General features: G+C 44.0%; 1 protein-coding gene across 7 annotated transcripts in view; it reads left to right on the top strand.

Moving 5' to 3' along the window:
* Positions 1-24,385, top strand: part of BEST3 (bestrophin 3) — a 50,027-nt gene that overhangs the window by 18,709 nt on the left and 6,933 nt on the right. For 4 of the 7 annotated variants that reach the window (XM_047740234.1, XM_047740237.1, XM_047740236.1 and 1 more), the window contains 3 exons: positions 3,048-3,128; positions 4,897-5,048; positions 16,442-24,216. In XM_047740234.1, coding sequence (XP_047596190.1) covers positions 3,048-3,128; positions 4,897-5,048; positions 16,442-17,384 — 1,176 coding nt within the window. In that variant the 3' untranslated portion in view covers positions 17,385-24,216. Of the gene's footprint in view, positions 1-3,047; positions 3,129-4,896; positions 5,049-16,441; positions 24,217-24,385 lie in introns of those variants that run through there. The other 3 variants (XR_007129307.1, XM_047740238.1, XR_007129308.1) reach the window with 3 other exon arrangements.

Raw genomic sequence — 24,385 nt, 5'->3', positions numbered from 1 at the left:
GTACCATATTACAGCCATCTAAAGCAAAGAGATTACAAGAACACTCTTTTACGGCTACTGATTTTTCAGTCTTTGTGTGCTCCCATTAGGATTCTAGTAATGTAATTAAAGTAATAACCGTAACTGCCTTGATATTTTATGCCACAATCGGCAACTAGGCAGAGTGAAAGGGAGTAAATAAGCCTTGTATATCAGGCTTCAGCATTAGCATTGTATTATTATCTTGGTTCGGCCTAACTCTGCAGTTAACTGTGACTCCCTGAAATCCTACTAGCTGTCCCACATTAAAGGCATCCCATTTCCAAAACTAGAACTGAGCCTCAGAAAAGGATTCATCAGAATCAAAACCAGAAACAGCAGGATTTATGATGACATTTGGTTTGCCAGGAAATTAAAAACTGGCCAGAGTCCTGAGAAGGACTTGTCCCACCATCAGTGCAGAATTGAGTTTGTCCTCACCCCCCAGTCCCCTGAACCCCCTCCCCCAGCACCTGAATCCCCTCCACCCCACCCCTGCCCCTCAACCTGCCCCGGATGCCTGCGGTAAACACCACAGCCCGAGGCAAGAGAAGTAGTACACATACACACAAAGACAACGGCTCCATTAAGGTAATTGAAATCTAATGACAGTTTGAAGATGACTTGAATAAAATGAAGTGTCCAACACTGACCTTGCAGCCAGCCACACCCTGTGTGCACTAAAGCAGCCTTCCAGGCTGTGGCGAAGTTTTCCCCTCCCGTGCTTTTGCTTTGATTGGCTTGAATCGTTAACCAGGAAAAATAAATATGTTGGCATTTCAAGAAGTAAAGGCATTTCTTAATAATTGGCAAAAACATTTTCAGCTGCGTGACAGAGATCCTTAATTATTTTTACCCATTTAAGACAGAGAAAGAGCAAGAGAAACTAATAGCTCTCATCTCCCATTAGAGAAGAAAGAAGACTCCGGTCTTATAAACAGAACATCAGCCTGGCCCGAATGCTGGATGGTTCTAGTCTTTTATTGCCCCGTCCCCTGAATTCTTTGTTTTGCGCCCTGTGGTGTTCGCGCAGCCTGTGCGCGACTGTTAACAGTTCTGCCTTCTGAAGCGCCCTCCAAAATATTAACATTCTGCTCCTTTATAAAATACTTTTAAAGGCAAAATATGAAAATACAATCTTAGCTCCTTTAGGAGATAGACAGCCTTAAAAGAAAAGAAGAGAACTGCTTTCCCACCCAATGGATTAGATCTCACTTTCTAAGCAGCTGTTTTATCTTGCCCATGCTAATATTTATAAATCTTTTCAAAATGTAAAAAAAAAAAACCAAACACCCCATCGTAACCTTATAAATAGTATATTACTCAGTTATTTGCTGGAAAGGGAGCTTCTAAGAAACTAAAAGCTGTTTCTTGAGATAGTCAATTCAGAAACATAATATCATTTGGGTAGGTAAATGTAAACTCTAATATTATATACAGGAGTGATCCCATAAAAGTGAAATTCTGGATGTAACGAAAATATTTTTAAGGCCCATCCAGTGACCTCTTACAACCTCGGGCCAGAAAGAGTGGATTGCCCCTGGAGGGTTCAGTGAGGGACTTTGACAGGAATATTGCTGGGAGGCTGACTGATTCGGGGCACAGGCCCTGCCCAGTTTCATCACTTACAGCAAGGGAGATGCATCTCCAAGTTGGTGGTTCTCGACTTCAGCCACGCACTTAAATCTCCTGGAGCTTAACCCAGTACAGAGAGCTCAGCACAACCTGGCACCCATTAAATCAGAATCGAGGGAGGCACCCAGGCATCAAGCGCCTTTAAAGCTCCTCGGGTTATTTCGATCTTCCCCCAAGGTTGAAAACAGCTGCTCTAAGTGGTTAATGGTTAGACTTACATCCTAAAAATTAAGTAGGTAGATTTTCTACCAAATAGTCTGAGAATATAGAAACTCAACTAATCAATGGTGCCTTTATTTTTTACCCTTGTTTTTTCCCCATCTAAGCCCAATGTAAAATCTCTCTACCCGCCCCCCGACCTGTCTCTGTCTCTCTCTCACACATACCTACACACACACAATCTTGATAATAAAAATCAAAGAAATTTTTTTAAATTTATTTATTTGAGGGAGACAGGGAGAATACAAGCAGGGCTAGGAGCAGAAGGACAGGGAGAGAGAATCCTAGGCAGACTTTGCTGAGCACAGAGCCCCCTATGGGGCTCGATCTCACAACCCCGAGATCATGACCTGAAGTGAAACCAAGAGTCGATGCTTAACCAATTGAGCCGCCCAGTCACTCCTCAAAGGGATTATTTAAAAAGGAGGCGAGACATATTTGGCATATAAATCTCTCATCAAGGCTCTCCAATTCTGGAACATAGTAAGATCATTTCATATTGATCAACTATAAGAAAATATGTGAAAAAAAATGCGATAAGGAGCTACCTATACTTTTCCCAGTGGGAAACTGACCAGGTACCAGAAAACCCTTTAGAATAAAACAAAGGGAGACAAATTCCAACTTTATGACTCGCTAGCTCTCTGACTCATTCATTTAGCTGTTATGTCCAATAATTGTCAAAACTCCTTGTATTATTTTCTTTAATTATGTTTTAAGTCTTTGCTGTTTTATCTTCCCCATGGTTAAATTTTGGTCTCATCACCTGGGCCCCTGTAAATTTCTTCAGCTCACAGGCTACATAACCCCACAGGTGCCCAGCAGAGTGCCTTGCACCTTGTCAGTGCTCCTTCAACATTCACTGGCTAGATCTGCCCCTGAGCATCAATCATTCGGCTCCTAGACGGTACACAGCTTCTCTTGGGGAGGGTCTGCACTGTCCCCAGCTGAACAGAGAGACAGATCCACTGGAGAACAAGCCCATCCAGGTGCCTCATTTGTGGTCTGAGAGTCAAGTCTTACTTGCGGATAAATATCAGTGTCCGTGGAATGACCCACTCCCCTCTGGGCTTCATATCATGGAAGTGGCAAAGGGCATCATCTCCATCACCTTCAGCCTGCCTTCTTAGTCTTCACAGGCATCATGATGGCCTTGCTCTGTGTTCTCACTGCAGGTAGCTGAGCAGCTTATCAACCCATTTGGAGAAGACGATGATGATTTTGAAACCAACTGGTGCATTGACAGAAACTTGCAGGTTAGAGGAGCTTTCTCTTTCCTGTACAAACATTAATAATGAATCCCTTGTGGTGTTTCAAATCTGAACAGACTCGGAATTTGGGCCCCTGAGCTTCAGAGCTTTAGCCACAGATGAAAGAGGTTTGACTTTTCAGTATGTTGTCTCACGTCATTCTGGAACCTCACAGGTCCTGGGTCTCTGTTGCAGTAAAGATTAGTCCCTTTTACGTAAAATTTCAAGCCAATTTTCTTTGTAAGTTTCTTTATTAGCTTTACACAGCCTCTTCCATCTTTCTGCAGAGCAATATTTTCATCCATTCTTTCATCTGTTTTGTGTTGCCATCCAAGTGGGGTGAGCAGGGACATAAAATGACAGCCAGACATGATCTGGTGGGAGGTGAGTTCCCGAATTCATGTCATGTAGGAGCCTGCGGTCAGATGACCACCCGGCAGGGCACTGGGCACGTGGGCCACAACGACCTGTGTCTCAAATCTAACTGAATTAAACCAAATGGGCCCCAGGACCCTGACCCCACAGCATTATTCCAGAGAGGTTTTTCAGGAAGCACCAGCATGAGAGAATTTTCCTTTCCAATAGGACTGTCGTCAGACCAGTCTGACGGTCTGACTGTCTGATTGTCGTCAGACCCTCACAGGCTGAGAAAAGAATTTCAATTTGTCTGCTTGCTTCAGGCTTTTACTCAGCTCTTACACAGTTCAAATGTTTCACCGTAGATCACTGTTAGTTCACAAACTGGCCTGAACGTGGAGGCCCAGCACGAAGGAAGGGAAGCCAGGCCACTCCAGATTGGTAGGTGGCAGGCTGACTAAACAAGGGGACTGACAGACCAGGCTTGGCTTGGGTAGCCACAAGACAGGTAGATCTCCATGTCCACCCGCCAGAATCTTCCAAGTTTATACAGAGCCCTTAACTGAGTTCAGCCCTACTTTCAGTCAAGATGGTCTCAACAATAGGGTGCTCTCTCAAGGCTGTGTCCTTGAAATGGCTCCACTGTGAGAACAGTAGGCAGAATGTACGTTCCAGTGAACAGGGAAGGGGTGGGGGGTGATTGCCTGGGTTCAGCTTTCAGGTCAACAGAGGTTACATCCTCTCTGTGACCTCCTCCAACAATCACACTGTCAGTCTGTCGGGGAGGAAGCATAACAGTTAGGCCACTTGCTCTTTGGAAGAATTGGATTTGTGGAAAGATTAATAATTTATTCATGCCTCAGTGTGTCAAAGTCAAGAAGAGAGAGCACTATATGGCCCAGGCTGTGGAGATTTGCTGATATACTTTTCCAAACGAACAAACAAAAAAATCAGGATGCGAAAGAAATGATATCAAGTGTAACTATGTTTATGGAATCAACAGAATGGGATATTGAGAATCTTCAACTTCCTGTAATGTCTGGAACTATGAGTTTGCTGTCAGGATAGCCATTAGACAACATGGTAACTCTGAACAAAGAAGAAAAAGGTGTCTCTCCTGCCTCCAGGTAAAACGTTGCTGGCTCCATTCTGGGCTTGTGGCTTGATAAACCAAGTCTGGGCAGTTTTATAGCCCCACTGAACCCCCATTGCCAAGGTCAAGTGCTCTTGTGCAGTAAACAACATGCACAACTGTGCAGCAGCCTTGGTTACAGCAAATATAAATGACAGACATTTGTATATTTACTCTTTCAGACTGTTCTATCCTCCTGCAAATCCCATCCACCCACTAGAACTTACTCTCTTTGATTATACAACTCATATCCGAATTACTCTAACAATAAAACAATGATTTTAGGTCTCTCTTTTAGCTGTGGATGAGATGCACATGAGCTTACCTAAGATGAAGAAGGACATCTACTGGGACGATTCTGCTGCTCGACCGCCCTATACGCTGGCAGCTGCAGACTACTGCATACCCTCATTTCTGGGGTCAACTGTCGAAATGGGGTAAGTGTACTTTTTAAAATCATCAATATTTGGAAAATACAATATGGCACTGTTCTGATTTTTTATGTCCTAATCTTGAATTTACTTTCATGACAATTTTCAACTATTAATATCTTAGAAGAGTAGCCTCTTCAAATTTTCAGATATAATTAACATGCCCAAGGAAGTTTGAGAGTAAAGAGACTCTAGTTTCTGGTTTAAATGTGATGTGTGTGTAATTGGTAATTTGCACTTCACCTTGTTTTTATACCATAGAAAAATTTCCAATAGTTATGAAACCATCTTCTTTTTTTTCCCCTTCCAATTTGAAAAGTAGTTTAATTATTCAATTTTATAGTCATTTAATTATGACTATCACAATTAAATGTTTGTTTGTAACAAGTATTAACTGAGCATATACCGTGTGTAGGCACTGCATTAGACTACATGGAGACAAGCAAATCTTAAGGAATGAGATAAGTTTTATCAAAAGTTTTCTCTAGGATTTTAATTCAACTATGTTGACAAGTCAGTCTCTGTTCTGTGGTTTTAACTTAACAATCTGTCCCTCTGTACTTAGCTTTAAATAAATGGGCTGAGGCCTGAAGTAAATCATGCACAGTTCTTGAATAATTTTATTAAATCTGATAATGTATATGATTTTGGAGAAATGTGTGAATGTGGGGAAGTTTAAGTATATTTGCTGAAAGCAGATGCCACAGTTTCCAAGTAACTTAAAGAGAAGACTATGGACAAATTTAGAAAAATAAGAAGAACCCCTCTAAAAAAATGTAGAGAAGACAAAAACTTTTGTAGGATTTTTTCTTATAATTTTGGGCAAAACTGTGTTTGCCATTCTTTGAGGCCAGCTCTCAGATTCGTGAGGCGAGTTCGTGTCTTGTCATTGCCACCTGGGACATTCTGTCTTCTCCCCCACCGTGTTCAGTCCTCCTCTTTCCCTACCATCAGGATATCTAGTTTCCACCCTATTCCTACAGCCCTATTCCTACAAGGCTTTACCCTGGGCCAAATGTCTCTTAATCCTAACAAATGATGGTTTGTGGCACCCCTCCCCTAAAGGAGCCGCTGAGGCTGAAAGCCTTCTAAGATCCAAAGGGAAAGATGAAGAAGTAGAATTTCAGGAGTTGTGGCAAATAATGAGATGATTTAGGAGCCAGGAGAATTGCCTTGTTGTCCTCAAAGCACACCTTAGAGAAGGTTCCAGGCTAGACTTTCCTCTGCTTCTAGAAGGCCTGCTAAGGCCCAGACTCTCCTGTCCAGGGCTTCCTCCAGCCTGGGGTGCTCAATCCTCCCCCAGCTGGCTGCTCAGGCTCCATGAAGAGTCATTCCCTGTGGTTTTCACTTCTCAGCATTTTGCAACTCATTCTGCAGGGACAGTTTCATGGACTTTGAAATCCTTCTCAGTTTTGAAAAATAATAGATTTTTTCCTGTGAGTTTGTTTTTGGACAACTCAGTAGGCTTTAACCTTTCCCTCCATTCCCATCACTGATGAATACAAAGTGTTCAAAGATCTAACTTGTAAAAGAAAAGAAACCAGCACATTTGATAGGGTCAGAGAATCAGTCGCAGTGATGCTATTTAGCCCTTGGGCTCCATTGTTGTTGTCCAATAAGTTGCTTGTGCAGGATGGTTAAAAGGATATTTTTTTGGTCTCAAGATTTTTATCTTGATCTGCACATTCATCCCAATGGTCATAATTTTACATTCTCATGTGAATGTCCATGTTCCTTAGAAAGCATTAAAATATATATTTCCCCTATTTCTAAATACAGAAACTCAGAATTAAGGATTTACAAGACCTCAAAGAAAATACCCCAAACAATTATTGAGAAGATTAAATGAGATTATAAACATAAAAACACTCTAGATATGACCACGGAGCATTGTCAGTATCGACCTGTGTAAATCTCTTATTTGTGGATGTCAAAGGGAGGCATAGAAAGATTAAACAAGTCTAAGCGATTATTTGTATTAAACTAGTTCTGGGAAATGTAAGACAGAAAATAAAATGCTTCAGAGAAAACTAGGAGATATGATATTTAAGAATGCAGCTAAATTTTTAGCTGTCAGAGAGCATTCCTGCAATTAAGACAGGCTGTTTGCTAGCATGATGGGAACAGGCACAGGCAAAGGCCAGAGTCTATTAGGGGAGGCATTTAACCGGACTCCTCTAGCACCAATTGGTCAAAGAAACAATTAGGTAAAAGCTCAATTGGTCTTGATTCTCTGCATGAATGGGGACCATTCCAGGGAATCCTCACAACCCAGGAACAGTTACTACAAGAATGCAGGCTTTTGGAGAATTCACAGAAATGCCCTCTTTGATCCATCACTGTTGATTCCTTCCAGGACTGTGCTCTTATCTAAGGACCGTGCAACTTGTCTAAGTTGTTTCTGGTTGCCTGTGATGGGAAACCAAGTCCAGCTAACTATAAGCAAAAAGGGTTTTCTTGAGTCACATCTAGAGACTACCCTCACTTTGAGCATGGCTGGATCCAGAGGCTCAGAGAATGTCCACAGCACTCACTATTGCCATGTCTCTCTGTTCCCACTTTTCTCTCCACTGGCTCAGGTTTCAGGCAGGCTCACCCCTCCTGATGCAAAATGGCAAGATGGCAGCCAGAAGCTTTAGGCCTATGACCTAACTTCTCAGCAAATCCTATAGAGAGAGTCCATCTGTTCTCCAACTCTTCAAACTAAAGTACCGAATTCGTTGGCTGGGCTTGGCTAACATGCCCGTTCTTGAACCAATCACTATCAATGGGGAGACATGATGTTTTGATTAGACAAGGCTGGTTCACATGTCCATCTTTGGACCAAGGGTGTGGTCAGCCCCACCCAACCATATGGAGTGGATGTCTTAAGAAAATTAGGGTGGTATTACCAGGAAAGGGTGAATGGTTTGCTAGGCTAAGAAAAGCAATAGATGTCCTCTAAAATCACAAAAGATAATTCCCTAAGCATTGCATTGTTCACTCACTGAATACAATGTCAATACCAATAGAGCCATCTGACTGAAGCTCAGGGAAAAGCAAAGGTAAAAGTAAGGATTATTGTAGCCCAGATGATTTTATTGATGATGATGATGACCCAGTGAACGCTTTGCATGAGAATAAAGACCAGGGCACAAAATAGTATGGTTGCAAACATTTCAGATAAGTGTTTGCGGCTTAATGTGCATATAAAATCCTTCCCTGGATGAGTAAGTTTTTTATTTTCTTATTCTATTGAGGATATATGTTCCCAGCAGATTTAACTCAGAAATAAAAGTTCTCTTATCTTTTCATATCAATGTTTCACGCTTATGAGCACAATTCCCATGACCCAGAAATTCTAAAAATCAAGGCAATGCCCTTCCATAACTGAGCAAAAGTACTATCCAGGGGCAACATGAGAAATTACTCTGCGTCATATTGTCCTTCATATTCGGCACGCTGCTCATTTCCACATAAAAAGGAAATTCCTTAGGGACAATTCCTCTCTCCTCTATATTCAAGAACATATTCAAAATATTGCCCTATTTTCTACACATTTACCAAATGTACATTAGTGAAATAAAATAAGGTGTCCCCCATTTTTTTAATCTCAAGTACAAACTTAAAATATGGTGTTTTTCCTTGTATCTTCACATACACAACAAAGGCGTCCATTTATTCCAGGCAAAATACACTTTCAGGGTCTGGTATATGGTAGGTTCTATGCCAAATGCCAGGCAGAGGCAAAAAACGAAAACCAAAGCAAAACAAACACCTCTGAAGCTCACAGACACAACGAGGAGACAGGTTATAATACAATGTGGTAAACAGGGCAATCAAGAAATGCTCACCTAGCCCGGTGAGTCAGACAAAGCTCCTTGGAGCTGAGGAGTGTAAGGTGCATTTTAGGAACAAATTAGGAGCTAGCACAGAGGATAGGAATACAGAGATCCAGCAGAGGGTAAATTCCAAGCCAAGATGAGTAAAAATAGCAAGGAATCATAGTATATTTGAAGTAACAGGGTTTTTTTTTTTTTAATTTCAGCTTTACTGAAGTATAGTTGACATATAAAATTATAAGATATTTAAAGTATACATTGAAGGGCTGCTGTTTTAATTAATGCGTCTTGTCATTGTCCTTACCGTGGTGACATTATTAACCAAGATAAAAAGAATACCCATAGTCATTAAGAAGAGTCGTCCATAAGACCCACATAAAGAAAACACACCCCAAGCCCCAAAATTGCAAATGGGTCTTCTCTGAGCGCTACTAAACACTTACGTCTAAGAAACCAAACTTTACCAAAACAAAACCTAGAATGCTTAAACTTAAGCCAGCATTACTGAAAATAAATTTCTTTAAAAAAAGAAAATAAAATAAAAATAAGAGCCAGGCCTAGCCTACCACAGCTAGCTGGAGATAGAATGCTTTTCGTATTACAGCATCATGAGTCATTCCAAAATCCTTATTCTTTTTTAAGCATTGGGATTATCATTAGTGCAAATTTATAAGTCTCTGAGGAAATGAAAGACCTGAAGTCTCATAATTCCCTTTAATCCTGTCTTAAAAATCAAAATCACCAAGAGTAAAGAAGCAACAATCCCTTCAAGGCCTTCGAAAAACCCAAATGAAATATCTATCCATAACAGCTGAAGGATTCCCAATCCTGGAGAAGAGGGACTTTAGCTGCTTATGAAATGGATCACACAAGTGTGTACACATGGGGCTGTGCTCGCTCGCAGTGTCCTACTGATGTAGATACCTGCTCTCACCCTGGGAACCTTGAACCTCTGGCTGCAGCACCATTTGAAGAACACTGCTTTATTGGGCTTCCAGCCAGGATCCAAATATGTCACCACTTCCTCGCTTTTAGAGTGATCTCAAGGAATGGGTCTATGAAGTCATTTTGGGATGCACTTAGAAAAGAGGAGAAATATACACGTTTGTAAGTTTCTTCTCGTTGGGATTTGAGGGGTTTCTTGAACATTTATTGACTTATTTACTTATCTATCTTTATTCCAAAGGTTCTGAGAATATGTAGAGATAATATAATTACTTTTTTGCAATTATACATATATATTTAATGTGCAAAAGCATTAGGATTGCACAGTGCAGTCAGATGTATTCTTAGTGATAGTAGCTCTAGCATACCAAAATCTGTATTTAACAAGCAAATTATTAGATTGTGGTTAAATATACTTCTAGATGGGTGTTTTGGGCAGTAATCCTCTCTTAGCTAACTATATTAAAATATTTTAGCTTTATAAAAAAATACACAGGCTGATGTATATTATTGCATGATTGGTTATAAACTACCAAAAATATCTCAATTTCTAAATCACTAACTTCAACAAAAAGGTATTCTTGGAACATTGATTTTCACTTAATGTACCCGAAAGGATGGAGAGATGGAACCTCCCAAGGAGATGGCATTAAGTTGGTAATTTTAGAACTTTCTCAGCGATTCTTCCATATGCCAACATGGCTTCACCATTGGCACTCAGTTTTCATCTTCTAAAAGATATAAGAGGTATAGATGACTTAATTTCCTTTTCTAGCAAAACTCTTGTAGACTACAATGGTGTGGAAACGTGGGGGACCGTAAGTGAACCCCCATTTTGGACCACAATTTATTTTGAGTCACTCAGTGGAGGCCAAGTGAGCATACCCAGAGTGGTAACAGAAGGCTAGATATGCCTGTTCTTTTGCCAGATTTACCATAATCCTTGGTTCAAACTAGCAAAGAGGCAAGAGAAGGGTAGAGGGAAGGTTGCCAACTCTGTGTGCATCTCACTGGGCTCAGCAAACCTCCCATGATGCTCCACTGCTAGAAACTGTTCTCCAGCAAGGGAGTAGGGGGGAGTGCTGGGTGAATGCAGCCTTCTATCCGCTGGATTTTCCTCACAGTGGATTTTCCCCACACCTCCCAGCACAGAATGAGAGTTACCTTTCCCATCTCATAAATCCTGGGCTACCGCTTTGACAAGATTCTGCAGTGCAGAAGGTTATAAATAACAACCTTCACCTCTAATGGGTTTGAAGAGTGCATTTTGCTTTGCCGTGAATAAATGCTCCTCCACATGTGTTCCTGCTGCTCTGATAGATTTTCAGGCAAATTATCAGCTCTCTCCAAGGCAGCTGCCTACTTTGAATAACACCAGCAATTTGAATACAATAAATCTGATGTGAGAAGTAGAACTCATCATATTAAATATCAGTTTCCTAAATTCCTCATTAAAATTCTGTTAAAATGACCTAAATTAATTGAATCTAAGTTGTCAAAATACCACCTTAAAATGTGGCACAATAAGAAAAAAAAATGGCGACCATGTGAGGTGATGATGTTGGCTGACCTTTTCGTGGCAAAAATTCCACAATACACACATGTATCAAATCATCACATCATACACATTAAACTTCAGAATGTTCTATGTCAGTTATATATCAATAAATCTGGGGGCTGATTAAAAAAACAAAAACAAAACAAAACAAAAAAACATGGCCCAGACTAAAAAAGGCAAGCATCATCTACTTTTACCCTTCAATCTTTTGAAGCTCTGTATTTACCTATCATTCACGTGAGAAAGGGGTTGCTTTGTAAAAAGTCCCCCCCCCCCCAAAGAAAAAAATGCATTAAACCTCTCATCAGGGCTGTTTTGGTCTTGCCATATCAGACACACCCCAAGAATTCTGAAAATCACCACCGTCTCCAGCAGTCCTCTCCCCTGCCTCTTATTATGGCAACAGGAGGTGCCAAGTGTTCTTCAGCGCCCTGACCAGCTCAAGCAGCTTCTCAAGAGCCCTTAATTAAATCACTGCTGCTCAGGCCCTCAGATATCTGTCACTGGAAAGGGAGACTGTAGGGCTGATGGTGTTGTCGGTCTTCAACAGATATCTTGAAAATGTGGATTGTTGGTCTTTTTTAACAGCTGAGATTGAAATAAGAACACATCCAATCCTGGCGCCAGTGTGACCCATAGAAATAGTGCATGTTCTCCCTCCTTGGCTTGGCTAGCTCCAACTAGCCTGACTGGCTTAACAGAACCTAGTCTCTGTCCCCCACTTCCCCTTCTCCACCCCTTCAAAAAGAGCCCAGTACTTGGCACGACCTTCTTTAATATCATTTCTTCTGTATTGATGATTTACATTGCGCAGTCGGTGTTTACTGTCGGATTGGGCCACGTCTGCCAGTGGCACGAAAACCACCTGATCAGCCCCATCTTCCTTCTCCAAAGGAACCTAGTTTCTCCTGTCCCCATGCTTCCTCTCCATTCTTTCAGTGCCCTCGTCTAACCATGAAATGACTGTCGGCGTCCTCCCTTCTAAGATGTTCCTTGTCAGTTGGCAGCTCCAAGGTGTAGTGACACTTGTAAAATATACGCTGGGAGGAGAAAAGGGAGTAACCTTCGGGCAGATGCTATCCTCTCCTCCAACCAGGTGCGAGAAGTCAGCGATGACTGGAAGTCGCCTCTGACAGTCTGCCAGTCACTGACAGAGTCCTTTTCACGTCATACTCGTCAAAGCTTTTCCACATCTATTGCTCCTTTTGAACTCCCAACAGCCTGTGAGGCACGTAGACAAAGTACTGTTGTCCTAGTTTATCGAGTAAGATGTTGAGTCACAGAAAGGTTAAGTGGCTCTCCTCAGGTCACACAGCTGGTTAGAGTCAGCCCAGGCGGCAGAAATCCTGGCTCTGTAAGCTCCTGAAATAAATCATTTTCCTCACCACAGAGGCAATTCTCAAATTCCATCTTCTGGACACTAATGGCTGCATGGCATTTTCCATGAATGTCCTCTGAGCTCTAATTACCTGCCTATCTAACTCCAAGCAAATTCCAGAACTTAAGACCTTTTTCAGCTGACCTTCTCTAATGTAAAGCAATATGTTTCCGCTATCATTGTTTTGAGGCATTTTAAGTGGTATTATATTTGGGCCTCAGGATTGTACTAACCTTTATACAAAAGGACACTTTCTTTATACGAAAGGGACACTTTCGTAAAAACCAAATAAGGAGGAGAAGAAAGTCTAAAAGGACCTAAAAGGTACATCCAAGCTTCGCCAACTGAGAAATGAAAAACCTTTAATGTTTTCCATTCTGTGTACTCTAAGCTTTAAACCATTTTGTTCTCAGACCATGGTTTCTGCCATCATATTGGGAACCATGACTGCCGGAGAAAGGAGATAGGGATCGTGAGACGTTCACACACGGAAACACTTGGAGGAAAGGTCGTTAGGTTCACCGTGCTAGGGAGTCTCACTGCTGCTCTTAAGTTCTGGACTGAACATAAACACCAGGAAGCCCTCCTTTACCACATCAGTTACCCAGATCCTGGCTGCCAAGTGTTCCTCCAAGGACCCCCCATTGGGTCCTTCAGACTAACAGCAGGGAAAGTTCCTGCATCATGTTTCTCATCCAAAGCATTTCTGGATGACCACACTCATCAGTGTTGCCTTCCATGTAGTTTTCCAGCTTGCACACTACGACCAAACAGCACATGGCTACTCATGCCTTCCATCCACAAAGACAGTCCAGAACTACCCACCTCTGCGGTCAAGTCCAAATCCCTCAACCTAGTATGTGAGACTCCATACCACAGTCCACGGCTGCCTTCTCAGCTGTCTTCCTGACACTCTTCTGCGCTTGACACAACTCAGGTATCTCCCATTCCTCATAAACACCCTAGAGTTTCTCCTGTCTCATTTGCTCAAGTCATTTCTTCCACTTGGAATGCTCAGTCCCTTCTCTGCCCATTCGATTCCTACTCTATGTCAAAGCCAGCTTGAAAGCTTACTTGACCTTCAAATGTAGCTATTTATATACAAGTTTCTCCTGCCTTTTAAATGATGTGATATAGTGCTTGTGCACCCAATTTATTCATAGCCAGTGCACACATAGATTGAGTCGGGTAAGCGGATAAATCTCATGAGTCCACACCACAGTCTACTGAGGCAAGAAGGTGCAGCGGGATCTCATGGGCAGCCTGCCGGGTGTCAGTTGGTGAATCAGTACTAATAGAGCAAGAGCATTGCCCTTTTGCAGTTTGCGCCTTGCAGCCGCTCTGTTTTTCTCTAACTGGTGACACAGGGCCTTAATCCTCTTGCCCCCATTGAATATACATGTCCCTCACATCAGTGCATCGTTAGAAAATTGTGTCCTTTTAGAGTTTACAAAGTTTTGAAGTACTGATGGTACAACCGGGTTTCTTGGAAGATACTGTCATTCTTACAGTGTTGTGTGGTTCAGGAGGAGTCAAGGAAGACAAATCCCCAATAAAAAGTAAAGACCCCAAATGGAGGACAGAGGCCACCCTATTGAGGGAGCTCACCAGCTCAGCCTCAGATTCCCAGCGTGGTCATTTTAGAGAAGGACCTCGCTGTCGCTCCTTGGGTGCCCTCCATAACCGAGTGCCCTCCTGAAGTGTGACTGCAGATCTGACCTCAGGAAATCCAAGCCGGGGGTGGGGGGCGGTTACTGAGGCATGAGTCTGCGTTTCTGGAGTCCGTGTGTAAGAGAATCTGAGCCAGGCACAGCCCGGGCGGAGGGGTGAGGGGAGCGGGGCAGAGGCTATCCGGTAGCCGAGAGCCCTGCTGGAGCTTTAGAAGAACAGCACGAGGTTGTAATTGGACGCCAACCAGGGACATTCAGCTGGTTAATCATCTCACTCAGCCATTTTTTATTCATAAACACGGAGCGACAACGTTCTCTTTGCTGCTCACTGTGCCCTTTCAGGTTACACCCGTATCGTGCTTTTCCAACTTTACCCTCTGGGTCACAGAAAGCGCACCTGGCCTTGTGTAGGCATCTCGTCCCCACCGACACTCACACGGATGGCCTCACGAATCCTGGACCGCTCCAGAGGAGCGTGGGTGCTCCCAGAGCCAGTGCGAGCATGTGTGGTTTCAGGCCGAGGTTTAACCTTGAACCTCAGTAAGACCGGATGTGCACCATGTACTGGGAGGCCAGACTTGGCCTAACTACCCCATAGTTTTCACTCCTATCCCAATTACCCATTTTATTTCAGCCTTGAAGGAGAAGATTCAAAAGGGTAGGGTTATTTGTTTTATGTCCCCAATGTTGAAAATGCAACATTACCAAATCAATCAAACTTCAGCCGCGCAGAGCCCAGCTACATGGCCAGGCCACACACCACACACCAGCCCTCCTCTGTGGCTGTGCTCTTGCCACAGTGTTCACATTTCTCCTTCCTTAACCCTAGGTGAGCAGACCAGGGATGGTAACAAATTACCTGTGGGCAAGGACTGTTTTACTCATTAATCTGCATCGCCCCTGGCCACCCCCAGGCCTACCTTGTCACCCGACACCCATGAAGCAGACTCTATATAAAAGGGATTAAGAACAAAGGCTTTGGAGTCAGATTTGAGTTCTGCCTCCATGGGCTACATAGCCCTCAGGAATCTCTCTGGGCCTCAGTTTCTTCATCTGTTAAGTGAGAATCATAATAGTAACAGCTCACACAATGAATGTGGTAATTAAGTGAAAGGAGGTACTTAAATAAATGTGTCAGCTATGTTTTGCAGGGTCTTGCATTTTCCTATGATCCATTGTTTTGGGGGGCTTCACAGATCGTTAGTTCATGGCCCTTAGTTCACCTGTAATAAGGCTGAAGGAACGCACATTGTATCCTTTTTTTGATTAATGTTCAGATCTCTAAATTAGTGATTTTCAAAAGTATGGTCTGGGAACTGCTGGGAATCCCTAAAAACTAGGATCCCCCCCACAAGACCCAAGTCCTTAAGGTCAAAACTATTTTTCTAACAACACTAAAATGTTATTTACCTGTTTCATTCTCATTCTTTCCTGAGTGTGCAGTGGAATTTTCCAGAGGCTCCATGCTACGTGATGATGTCATCACTTAACATTTAATGGAATGTGTGCTTGCGCGTTCGTGTATGTGTGGGTTTTCTTTCTTATATTCCTCAGTTATTTCTTTTTTTTTTTCAAAGATTTATTTATTTATTTGACAGAGAGCACAAGTAGGCAGAGAGGCAGGCAGAGAGAGAGAGAGAGGAGGAAGCAGGCTCCCTGCTGAGCAGAGAGCCCGATGCGGGGCTCGATCCCAGGACCCTGGGATCATGACCTGAGCTGAAGGCAGAGGCTTTAATCCACTGAGCCACCCAGGCGCCCGCCTCGGTTATTTCTGATGCAGTAAATAGCAATAGCTATAACCCACATAAACAAATCTCTTTGGGGTATTCAATAGTGCTTCAGAGTTTAACAAGGTCCCGGGACCAAAAGTTCTGAGAATCTCTGCTAGACTCTCTCAGGTTAAAATCCCCTCCATTTCCAGATCTGGAATGCAAACATTCCAGACTCTGTCCTTAATTCTGAGACACTGCCTGGAGGGTTGGGGTCCCAAAGCCGAGTTGCCTGCATTGTGTCATTGTGTGTTTCAGACTGTCCGGATCCGACTTCCCTGGTGAGGACTGGCTGTGGAGTTACGAGAAGCACGGCCACCGCCGTTCCGTGATTAGGAAAGTCAAGAGATTCCTGAGCGCCCACGAACACCCCTCCAGCCCCCGGAGGAGAAGCTACAGCCGGCAGGCCAGTGACAGCTCCATGTTCTTTCCCCCAAGCGGTGATGTCAGCCCAGCCAGGGATCTGTTGGACGTGCCCTCCAGAAGCTACCACCGTGCCCCAGGCACCCCGAACCAGACCCGCTCCCCAGAGGGGAGCATCAAGATGTACTCCAGCCTGGGGGAGCTGTCCACCATCAGGGAGACCAGCCGGACGAGCACTTTGCAGAGTCTGAGTCCACAGCCCAGTGTGAGGGTCTCCCCCACCAAAATGCCGCAGGTGCCCGAGGTACTGATCACAGTGGCCGAGGCATCAGTGCCTGTGTCCGATGGCTCCATGGCCTCCATTCAGAGTGCAGAGTTTACTGGGGTGGAGCCAAGTGGGACTGGACAGCAGGAGGTCCCCGTGGGATTGATTCCTTGCCCCTCAGAGAAAGGGACACCTCCGAGGGATCCCAGTCCCCAGACTAGTTCTGCCAAAGATAAAAGAAATGTTCCCACATTTGTCTCTGGGGAAAACCCTAAAGATGACAAGTTCCTGAAAAGGTGGAGCCTCCCGGGGTTCCTGGAGTCCAGCCACACCTCCCCAGTGGGCCTCCGCCCAGATCCCATGAGCCCTGAGCCCATTCTCTTACTCAACACAGAAACATCTTCAGAGACAAGTGGAATCAACATCGTGGCTGGCTCTCGAGCCTCTCCTGATATGCTGTATTTAATGGAAAATCTGGACACCAAGGAAACAGATATCATAGATTTTAACAATGAGCCAGCTGAGGAACGACCCAAAGGAAGACCAGAACCTCTAGGACCTGGTTCTAGTTGAGGTTCTTACTTTCAGCATTAGTTCCAGAACATACCTAAGGACTGGTCAACTTTTTAAAAAGCCATCAGACTATATAAGCTACTTAAAACTAAAGGGCATTATGATCCTAGTTTCTGAGAACTGAGAAAATCAAATACATTCACATCATCTGTTACAAGGTGACTTTCACAGAAGTCACACAGACCACAGCGACCTATCTTAACCAAACAAGGAATCTTAATAATATATCTATGGCTTATAATTCAGATATTATGTTACCTTTGGAAAGGATCTTGTAGCCAATAGTCCCCCAGTTTTGCCCCCAGAGAGACAAAGTTTTCTCTCCTCCCCACTTTTTCTCTTTTCTTCAACTCCTCAGTCATAAAGAGAGGGATATGGGTCACACAATGCTGCAAAAGCTCCTTCCTAATACTGACTCTTTGAGGCTTTCTAACCATCTCACTACCACTTTCTAGAACTACGATCACTTCTTGATTCTTAAGCTTCACAGCATTACAACCTCCACCTCCTTTTAATTTCTTTTTCTCTGTTTTCTTTTTATTCTCTCATCCTTTTGTCTTTCCCTTCTACTCTCTCCCACCTTTCAGGTTGTACTATTTTCTGTTGCCAACTCTGCTCCTTACTTTTTGCCATGGTTTGCAGACGATGAGGCCTTGGCAGCACCTCCCACAGGGCAATCAAAGATGTCCGCAAGTCCAACCTGACGCACTCGAGCCTCCCAGTGGAAGGGGCACAGAGGCTGATGGCAGCCATTGCCATTCTTTCTGTACCCACCCCCTGGTCTTGAACACTGGAGAAATTGGAAGCAAAGAGGACAAGGAATCTCATAAGCAAATGCTTATGGAACCAAAGAATAACAAGGCTTGAGTGTGTTTAACACGAACCCTTAAGCTAAAATCCCAGTCATGTCACAACATGGGACCAGTTACTGCGTCTGCCAGGTTGTTTGGCATGAGGTAAGATATTGGAGCTGGGAGGTTAAGGGGGTCCAGGACGGCACGATGGGGACAGGACATTGACCAGTTCCCTCCAAGGAGTTGTTGGGGGTGGCAGGTGGTTGGGGCCTCTGACTTCCTGTGGAGAAGGCCATGTCTTAGGAGTGCTGCTCTCACTATCTCTGTTGTATGGCGAAGCTTGACTACATAGGACTTAATAAATAAAATAACCCTGATTGCTACCACTTATCGAGTACACATGGGTCTAGGCAGCAGCCTATAAAGTTCACAGAGAATCTCACCAATCCCCACAGGAATTCTATGGGTCAGTGTACTATTCTCTCCATTTTAAAGATGAAGAAAACAGAGTCTTTGGAAAACCAAAATAGTGTGACTTATAACACACAGCCAGAAAGGGGTAGAGCTCAGATTCAAACCCAGGTTTACCTGACTCAAGAGCCCCCCCTCTTAACCTGGGCGCTCCCTTACTGTGTCAAGCCATGTGTGAGGCCTGGAATCAGCCAGCTGTGTGCCCACAGTTCTGGAGGATGCCCCAAGGAAGCCATGTCTGAACTTCTCCAGCCTTGGCAGGCCCTCTGGGTCCTCCCTGCTTGAGTCTACCTGGTCTTTTTTTTTTTAAGACTTTATTTATTTGAGAGAAAAAGAGAGTGGGGGATGGGCAGAGGGAGAGGGAGAGAATCGCAAGCAGACTTCAAACTCAGTGTGGAGCCCAATTCAGGGCTTGATCCCATGACCCCGAGACCATGCCCTGAGCCACTCATGGGGCTCACGAGACACTCAACTGACTGAGCCACCCGGGTGCCTCTACCCGGTCTTTTATGTACGCATACAGGAGGGCATTGCTCCCACTTTGAGCCCAGCCATCATCCGCTTCATTTTTCTGACAGAAGAAAGTGGTCAGAACCCTTCTCCCCAACTATTCCCAACATGCAATGTTATAATTAGCACATTTTTACAAGACACTGCATCCAACTGGGCCACCCAAGCTGCATGACAGCAGTGACATTTACTTTAACTGGGTTTTTCTCCAAAGACTGAAAGGAAATAATATTGGGAGAAATACTATACATCGATGGTTCTCTATATGGGTCAAGAGGGTTAGCACCTGGGAAGGGACTGATATTCCCAAAGTGTTAGTGAGGGCTATGCAATCAAGCCCCGATATAAACGCAGCTGAGAGCCAGCCCTAACCCTCCCCCAGCCTCTAATTGCTATTTTTTTTTTTTTTTTTGGCTATTTCAACTTAAGTTGAAATTCTCTTCTCTTTGGCTTTATCTATTGCTCAAATTCAAGCAAGTTTCTACCTAGCTGCTTTCAAAATATAAGCAATTTTTGTTCATACATCCAAGGTGATAAATGACACACAAACAGAATGTATGACTCCAGGTGTCCACTCTCCCGGACTAGGGAAATGTTCGTTCATCTATGCTTCCATCCATCCCTTATGCACCTTTGTCCAGAGAACTATTTAATTTCCTCAGTACTTCATCAGACTCTGAGGGGGCCTCCCATTTCCTCCTTGCACTAAAAGCTGAATAATGACTCATTCAATGAGCCCATGTGGTTGAATTCAGCAATAAATTCAAGCTAGCAATTGCCTCAATCAGATGAAGAAATCTCTATTCATTCTAAAATGGGTTTTTACCCAACACAGACCAAAGCTGGAAAAAGAAAAAAAAAAAAATTTCTTCTCTGGTGCCTGATTTCATTGCCTGCATAGCCCATTTTCTCCTGAACTCTGGAAACTTCTACCCCCTGCATAAATGGTCACCTGGCCTGCTGGCTCAGTCTTTTTGGCTTGGCCAACCCCTAGAATAGGCTCTCCCATGCATCAGATGCAATCCTCAAAGCCAGAGAGTGCAACTCGGCCAAGCCCCCTTTGCCTCCTTCTCTCTCAGCCCACAGGAGCTAGCTGTGTCCTGCCCACAAATCAGGGAAGGTAAAGGCTCGTGGAACTTCTTCTCTGTCATCCAAGAATCCAGGGATGACTGGCCCCCGACAAAACTAAGAAGGCTGTTCTCTCCCCTCTTTAACTGTCCCGTGAGCAGCTTGGTTCAGCTAAGCCATGGAAAACACAGTTTAAATGGAATGGAGAAATGTAAAATTGTCCATTTGTTTAAAGACTCATACATCCTCTTTTTTTTTTTTTTTTTAAGATTTTTTATTTATTTATTTGTCAGAGAGAGAGAGAGAGAACCAGCGTGAGCACAAGCCGGGTGAGCAGCAGGCCCTCCGCTCAGAGGAGAGCCCAAATGCGGGACTTGATCCCAGGACCCTGGGATCATAACCTGAGCCAAAGGCAGACGCTTCACTGACTGAGCCACCCAGGCATCCCCTCACATGTTCTTATTTTCAGTGCCTTCGCTCTCTAGCTTCTTCTCCAGAGAAACTGATTCAGTCCTCAATCATTTTTCTAAAATCTTCTCACTGTAACATCTACTCTCTGAGAATCAGCTGAGCCCAGGCAGCCATGTGGTGTAATGGAATAAGGAGTACAAAACCAGCCTGCGACATCTGCCCCTGTAGTTTTATGAACTTGAACGAGCCCCTGTCCTTCTGCCTCTTGCAGTCTCATCTGTGAAATGGGCTCTTCTCAGCACCATCTCACTGGCCCTTGGAGGGGCTGAGGGGGCTTATGAGAAAAGGCTGGGAGTCCCAGGCAGCAATGTCTTGTTGATGGGCTGAGCTGAACTTGATGACCCCATGATTCTGCAGGAAAAAGGACTTGCCCCTTTCTACTTTGGCCATTTGCTTGTCGAGGTCCCTTTATTCTCAAGGATTCTAATCTCTTTCATTCAAGAAACTTGTCAGTTCTCTTTTGGCTTCCTTTTTTTTTTTTCTTTCATACACCTCCCAGCTTCTCCCACATCTTCCTTCTCTCTAGTGTTTTGTCATTCCTTCACTTCTCACCAGACTTATCACCATGGTGATGAGTGCCTCCCCACCCCAGTCTCTGCACCAATCTCCTCAGCCAAAATGTGGAACTTGGAACAGTTAATTGCTTCTGTTCTTTCTACTATAATTCTAGAGGATTTTGCACCCCTGGTTTGAAGTCAGAGGACCGCCTTAGGGCAGCTAATCTCCCCAAACCTGGTTCTTTTTGGAATTAATTCTGGGTATTTTGGAATAAGCACCACAACTGTAAAAACTCCGAAGCAAGAGACAAATTCGAATCTGATTCCACCTACCCTCCGCTCATCAAATCATCACGTACGTGACCCACAACAAACATTTTCTGAAGTGCTAGGGGAGGGGGGTATTAACAGTCATAACCAAGGATTTTCTTCATTTCATCTCACGGAGATCCTCAGTCCTTTCACTTGCATTCTGTTTTTCTTAGTTCTACCAACCCTAATTTTGGGGACAGTTGTTCCCACCAAAAAGGCCACTGAGTCAAAAGAACCAATTCGAGAATGCCTGCCTTGTCCTCCTATTGCAAATCCTAGAGAATCCAGAAGGATCCCAACCCACTGGCACAGCTGGAGAGAGGTGACCAGAACAGACATTTACCTCTTCCAGCCTCCCTTCACACCTCTGCCGGGCACGCGCCTGTGGCCAACGCAAACAGGAAACAAAGGCACCGACCCGGGAAAGCAGAGGCCCAAGAACCACAGTTGCCCTCATGACTCAGTTAACTCCAACCAAGGGTTTCCGTTTTTGTGCGGTGGTTGTTTTATTTCTGAATTAATTCAGGAAATAGGCCCCAACCTTTTTGCCACGGGTAGATGTGGCTGGATGGTTACCTGGACCCGTCTTCTCGGAGCTTCTGGTTTTAAACCTTTACCGAACAGAGTCAGCAAACAGACTGCAGCATCTTATACCCTGAAACAAGGAAGAACATTTCTCAAACAGATCGTGTACAGAAATGCTGGTGTGTGTAAGCTAGTGGTTCTCCACTGGAGGTGATTTTGTCCCCCCACCCCGGAGGTATTTGGCAATCTCTGGAGATGTTTGGGGTTGTCACACTGGGGAGCGCGACTGGCCAGGGATGTTGCTAAACTAGACATCCTACACCGGACAGGACAGACCACCACAACAGCTAGCCGACCACAAATACCGCGGTCGGGAACCCTGACTGGGGCCAATAGGAAGGTTAAAATGAGACAACCATTGGGGAGACTAATGAAGAGAGATGAAGAAGAGAGAGGACTAGGGGACAGCAGATGAACTCAGCCACTGGTGAACTCCAGCGGTGAGCGCCAGCGGCAAGCTGGGCACAACTTCTCCCTGATGCTAAAGGAGCCGATAAGTCAAATCCAGAAAAAGTGGGTATGAACCCCGAGTTTCACCCTGAGAGAATTCCCTGGATGGCTCTTAACCAGGAAGAGTGGCCAAACACCATTGTTAGCCTGGCGGTGTGGCTCACAGAATGGGTGGTGACAATATATTCCACCAAATATTACGTAAGAACATGCGCCAATGCACTGCTAGATAATGGAGAGTTTCAGCCTTTATCTATGTCTCCCTGAGGATCAAACAAATAAACCATATCTTCTAGAGAAATAATTTGGCATTTTACTTTGTATAGAAGGGAAATTTTTCAGTAGAGAATTGTTACAATGAGTAGGATATCTACCTCCTCCCCACAGGCCAAGCGACATCACAGATTTCCCAGTGCTCCCAGGAGAATAACATCAGAGACTTAGTGTCGTCCTGGATGATGTCACCAGCCTTTTATTATGACTTTTATTCACAGTCACTCCTGAGACATGAGGCAACTGCTGTGTCGACCGCGAAGGTGGGTGGGTAGAAGTGGATGGGAGTTAGGACCCTCTGACTCCCACATCATCTGTCCTTCTCTTCCTGTTTGTATGTTTGTTTCATCCCCAATCCTGTTCACCTCTGAACTATTTTAATTTGTTTAATGTAAAGCCCTTTGTTTGTAAATGTTCTTACACAACCTGTACCTGGGTGCAAGTTTTAAGTTAGGTTAATGTTTTTATATTATAGGTCTCATCTGTTTTTTCATGTGTTTGTTTACTCATACAGTGTTTTTAAGGTCCCCCCCAAGCTCCCTGTGTACCTCCCATCTGTTGCTTCTTTTTTTTTTTTTTTTTTTTAGATTTTATTTATTTGACAGAGAGAGAGATCACAAGTAGGCATAGAGGCAGGGAGAGAGAGAGAGGGGAAGCAGGCTCCCCGCTGAGCAGAGAGCTCGATGTGGGGCTCAATCCCAGGATCCTGGGATCATGACCTGAGCAGAAGGCAGAGGCTTTAACCCACTGAGCCACCCAGGCGCCCCCATCTGTTGCTTCTAACTCCGGCATCTTCTGAGATGTCTTCTATCTCACTCATCTACTCCCCTGTTGCCTCCCTCCCTTCCACTGTAAGCTCCTCCTCCAAAGGCTTCCTTTATGGCCCCCATGGAGTGCATACCCAGGAGCAGAGTTGCTGAGTCACAGAGTCTGGATATACTAACCTGAGTCCCTCCTGCCAGACATGTTCCAGAACCACAGCGCTGGCTGGCCCTCCCCCACCCATGGTTTCTCCCCACCATCCCCTCCCTGCCCCATGCTCAGCACTACCTAGGTTGTGCATTTTTCCAGTCTAACAAGTGTAAAGTGACACCTAATCCTTGTTTAATTGACATTTACCTGCTAATTAAGTATTACTGATCACTGTATGACATTTACCTGATTTACTAATGACGTTAAGCATCCCTTTATATACTTCTTAATTCTTTTGGGACTTCTCTTCTGAATTTCCTTTTCAAATTCTTTGCCCTTTTATTTAAGGCGTTTCTGTTTTTCTTGTTGACTTTCAGGAGTTCCTTCTATATTCTAGAACAATAGTAGACAGATCCTCCTTGGTTTTAGACATTGCAACAATCTTTGTAACCCTTTGAAGGTCTATTAAAAGTGTCTGCCTTGTTGTTATTTGTTGACTAGAAATTCTTAATTTTAACATAATCAAGTTCATCAAGGTTTTTTTTTCTTTTATGCTTTTGCAGTTTTGGATAAGAAATCCTTCTGCCCCCCTATGTCAGGATGCTCTCCCACTCTCCTAGATTTTCCTATGAATCTTTACAGTGGTGTGTAGGTGTCC

This window comes from Lutra lutra, chromosome 8 (genome assembly GCF_902655055.1).
Source record: "Lutra lutra chromosome 8, mLutLut1.2, whole genome shotgun sequence".
NCBI classification, from domain to species: domain Eukaryota; kingdom Metazoa; phylum Chordata; class Mammalia; order Carnivora; family Mustelidae; genus Lutra; species Lutra lutra.
This window is presented reverse-complemented; position numbering and strand designations above follow the sequence as displayed.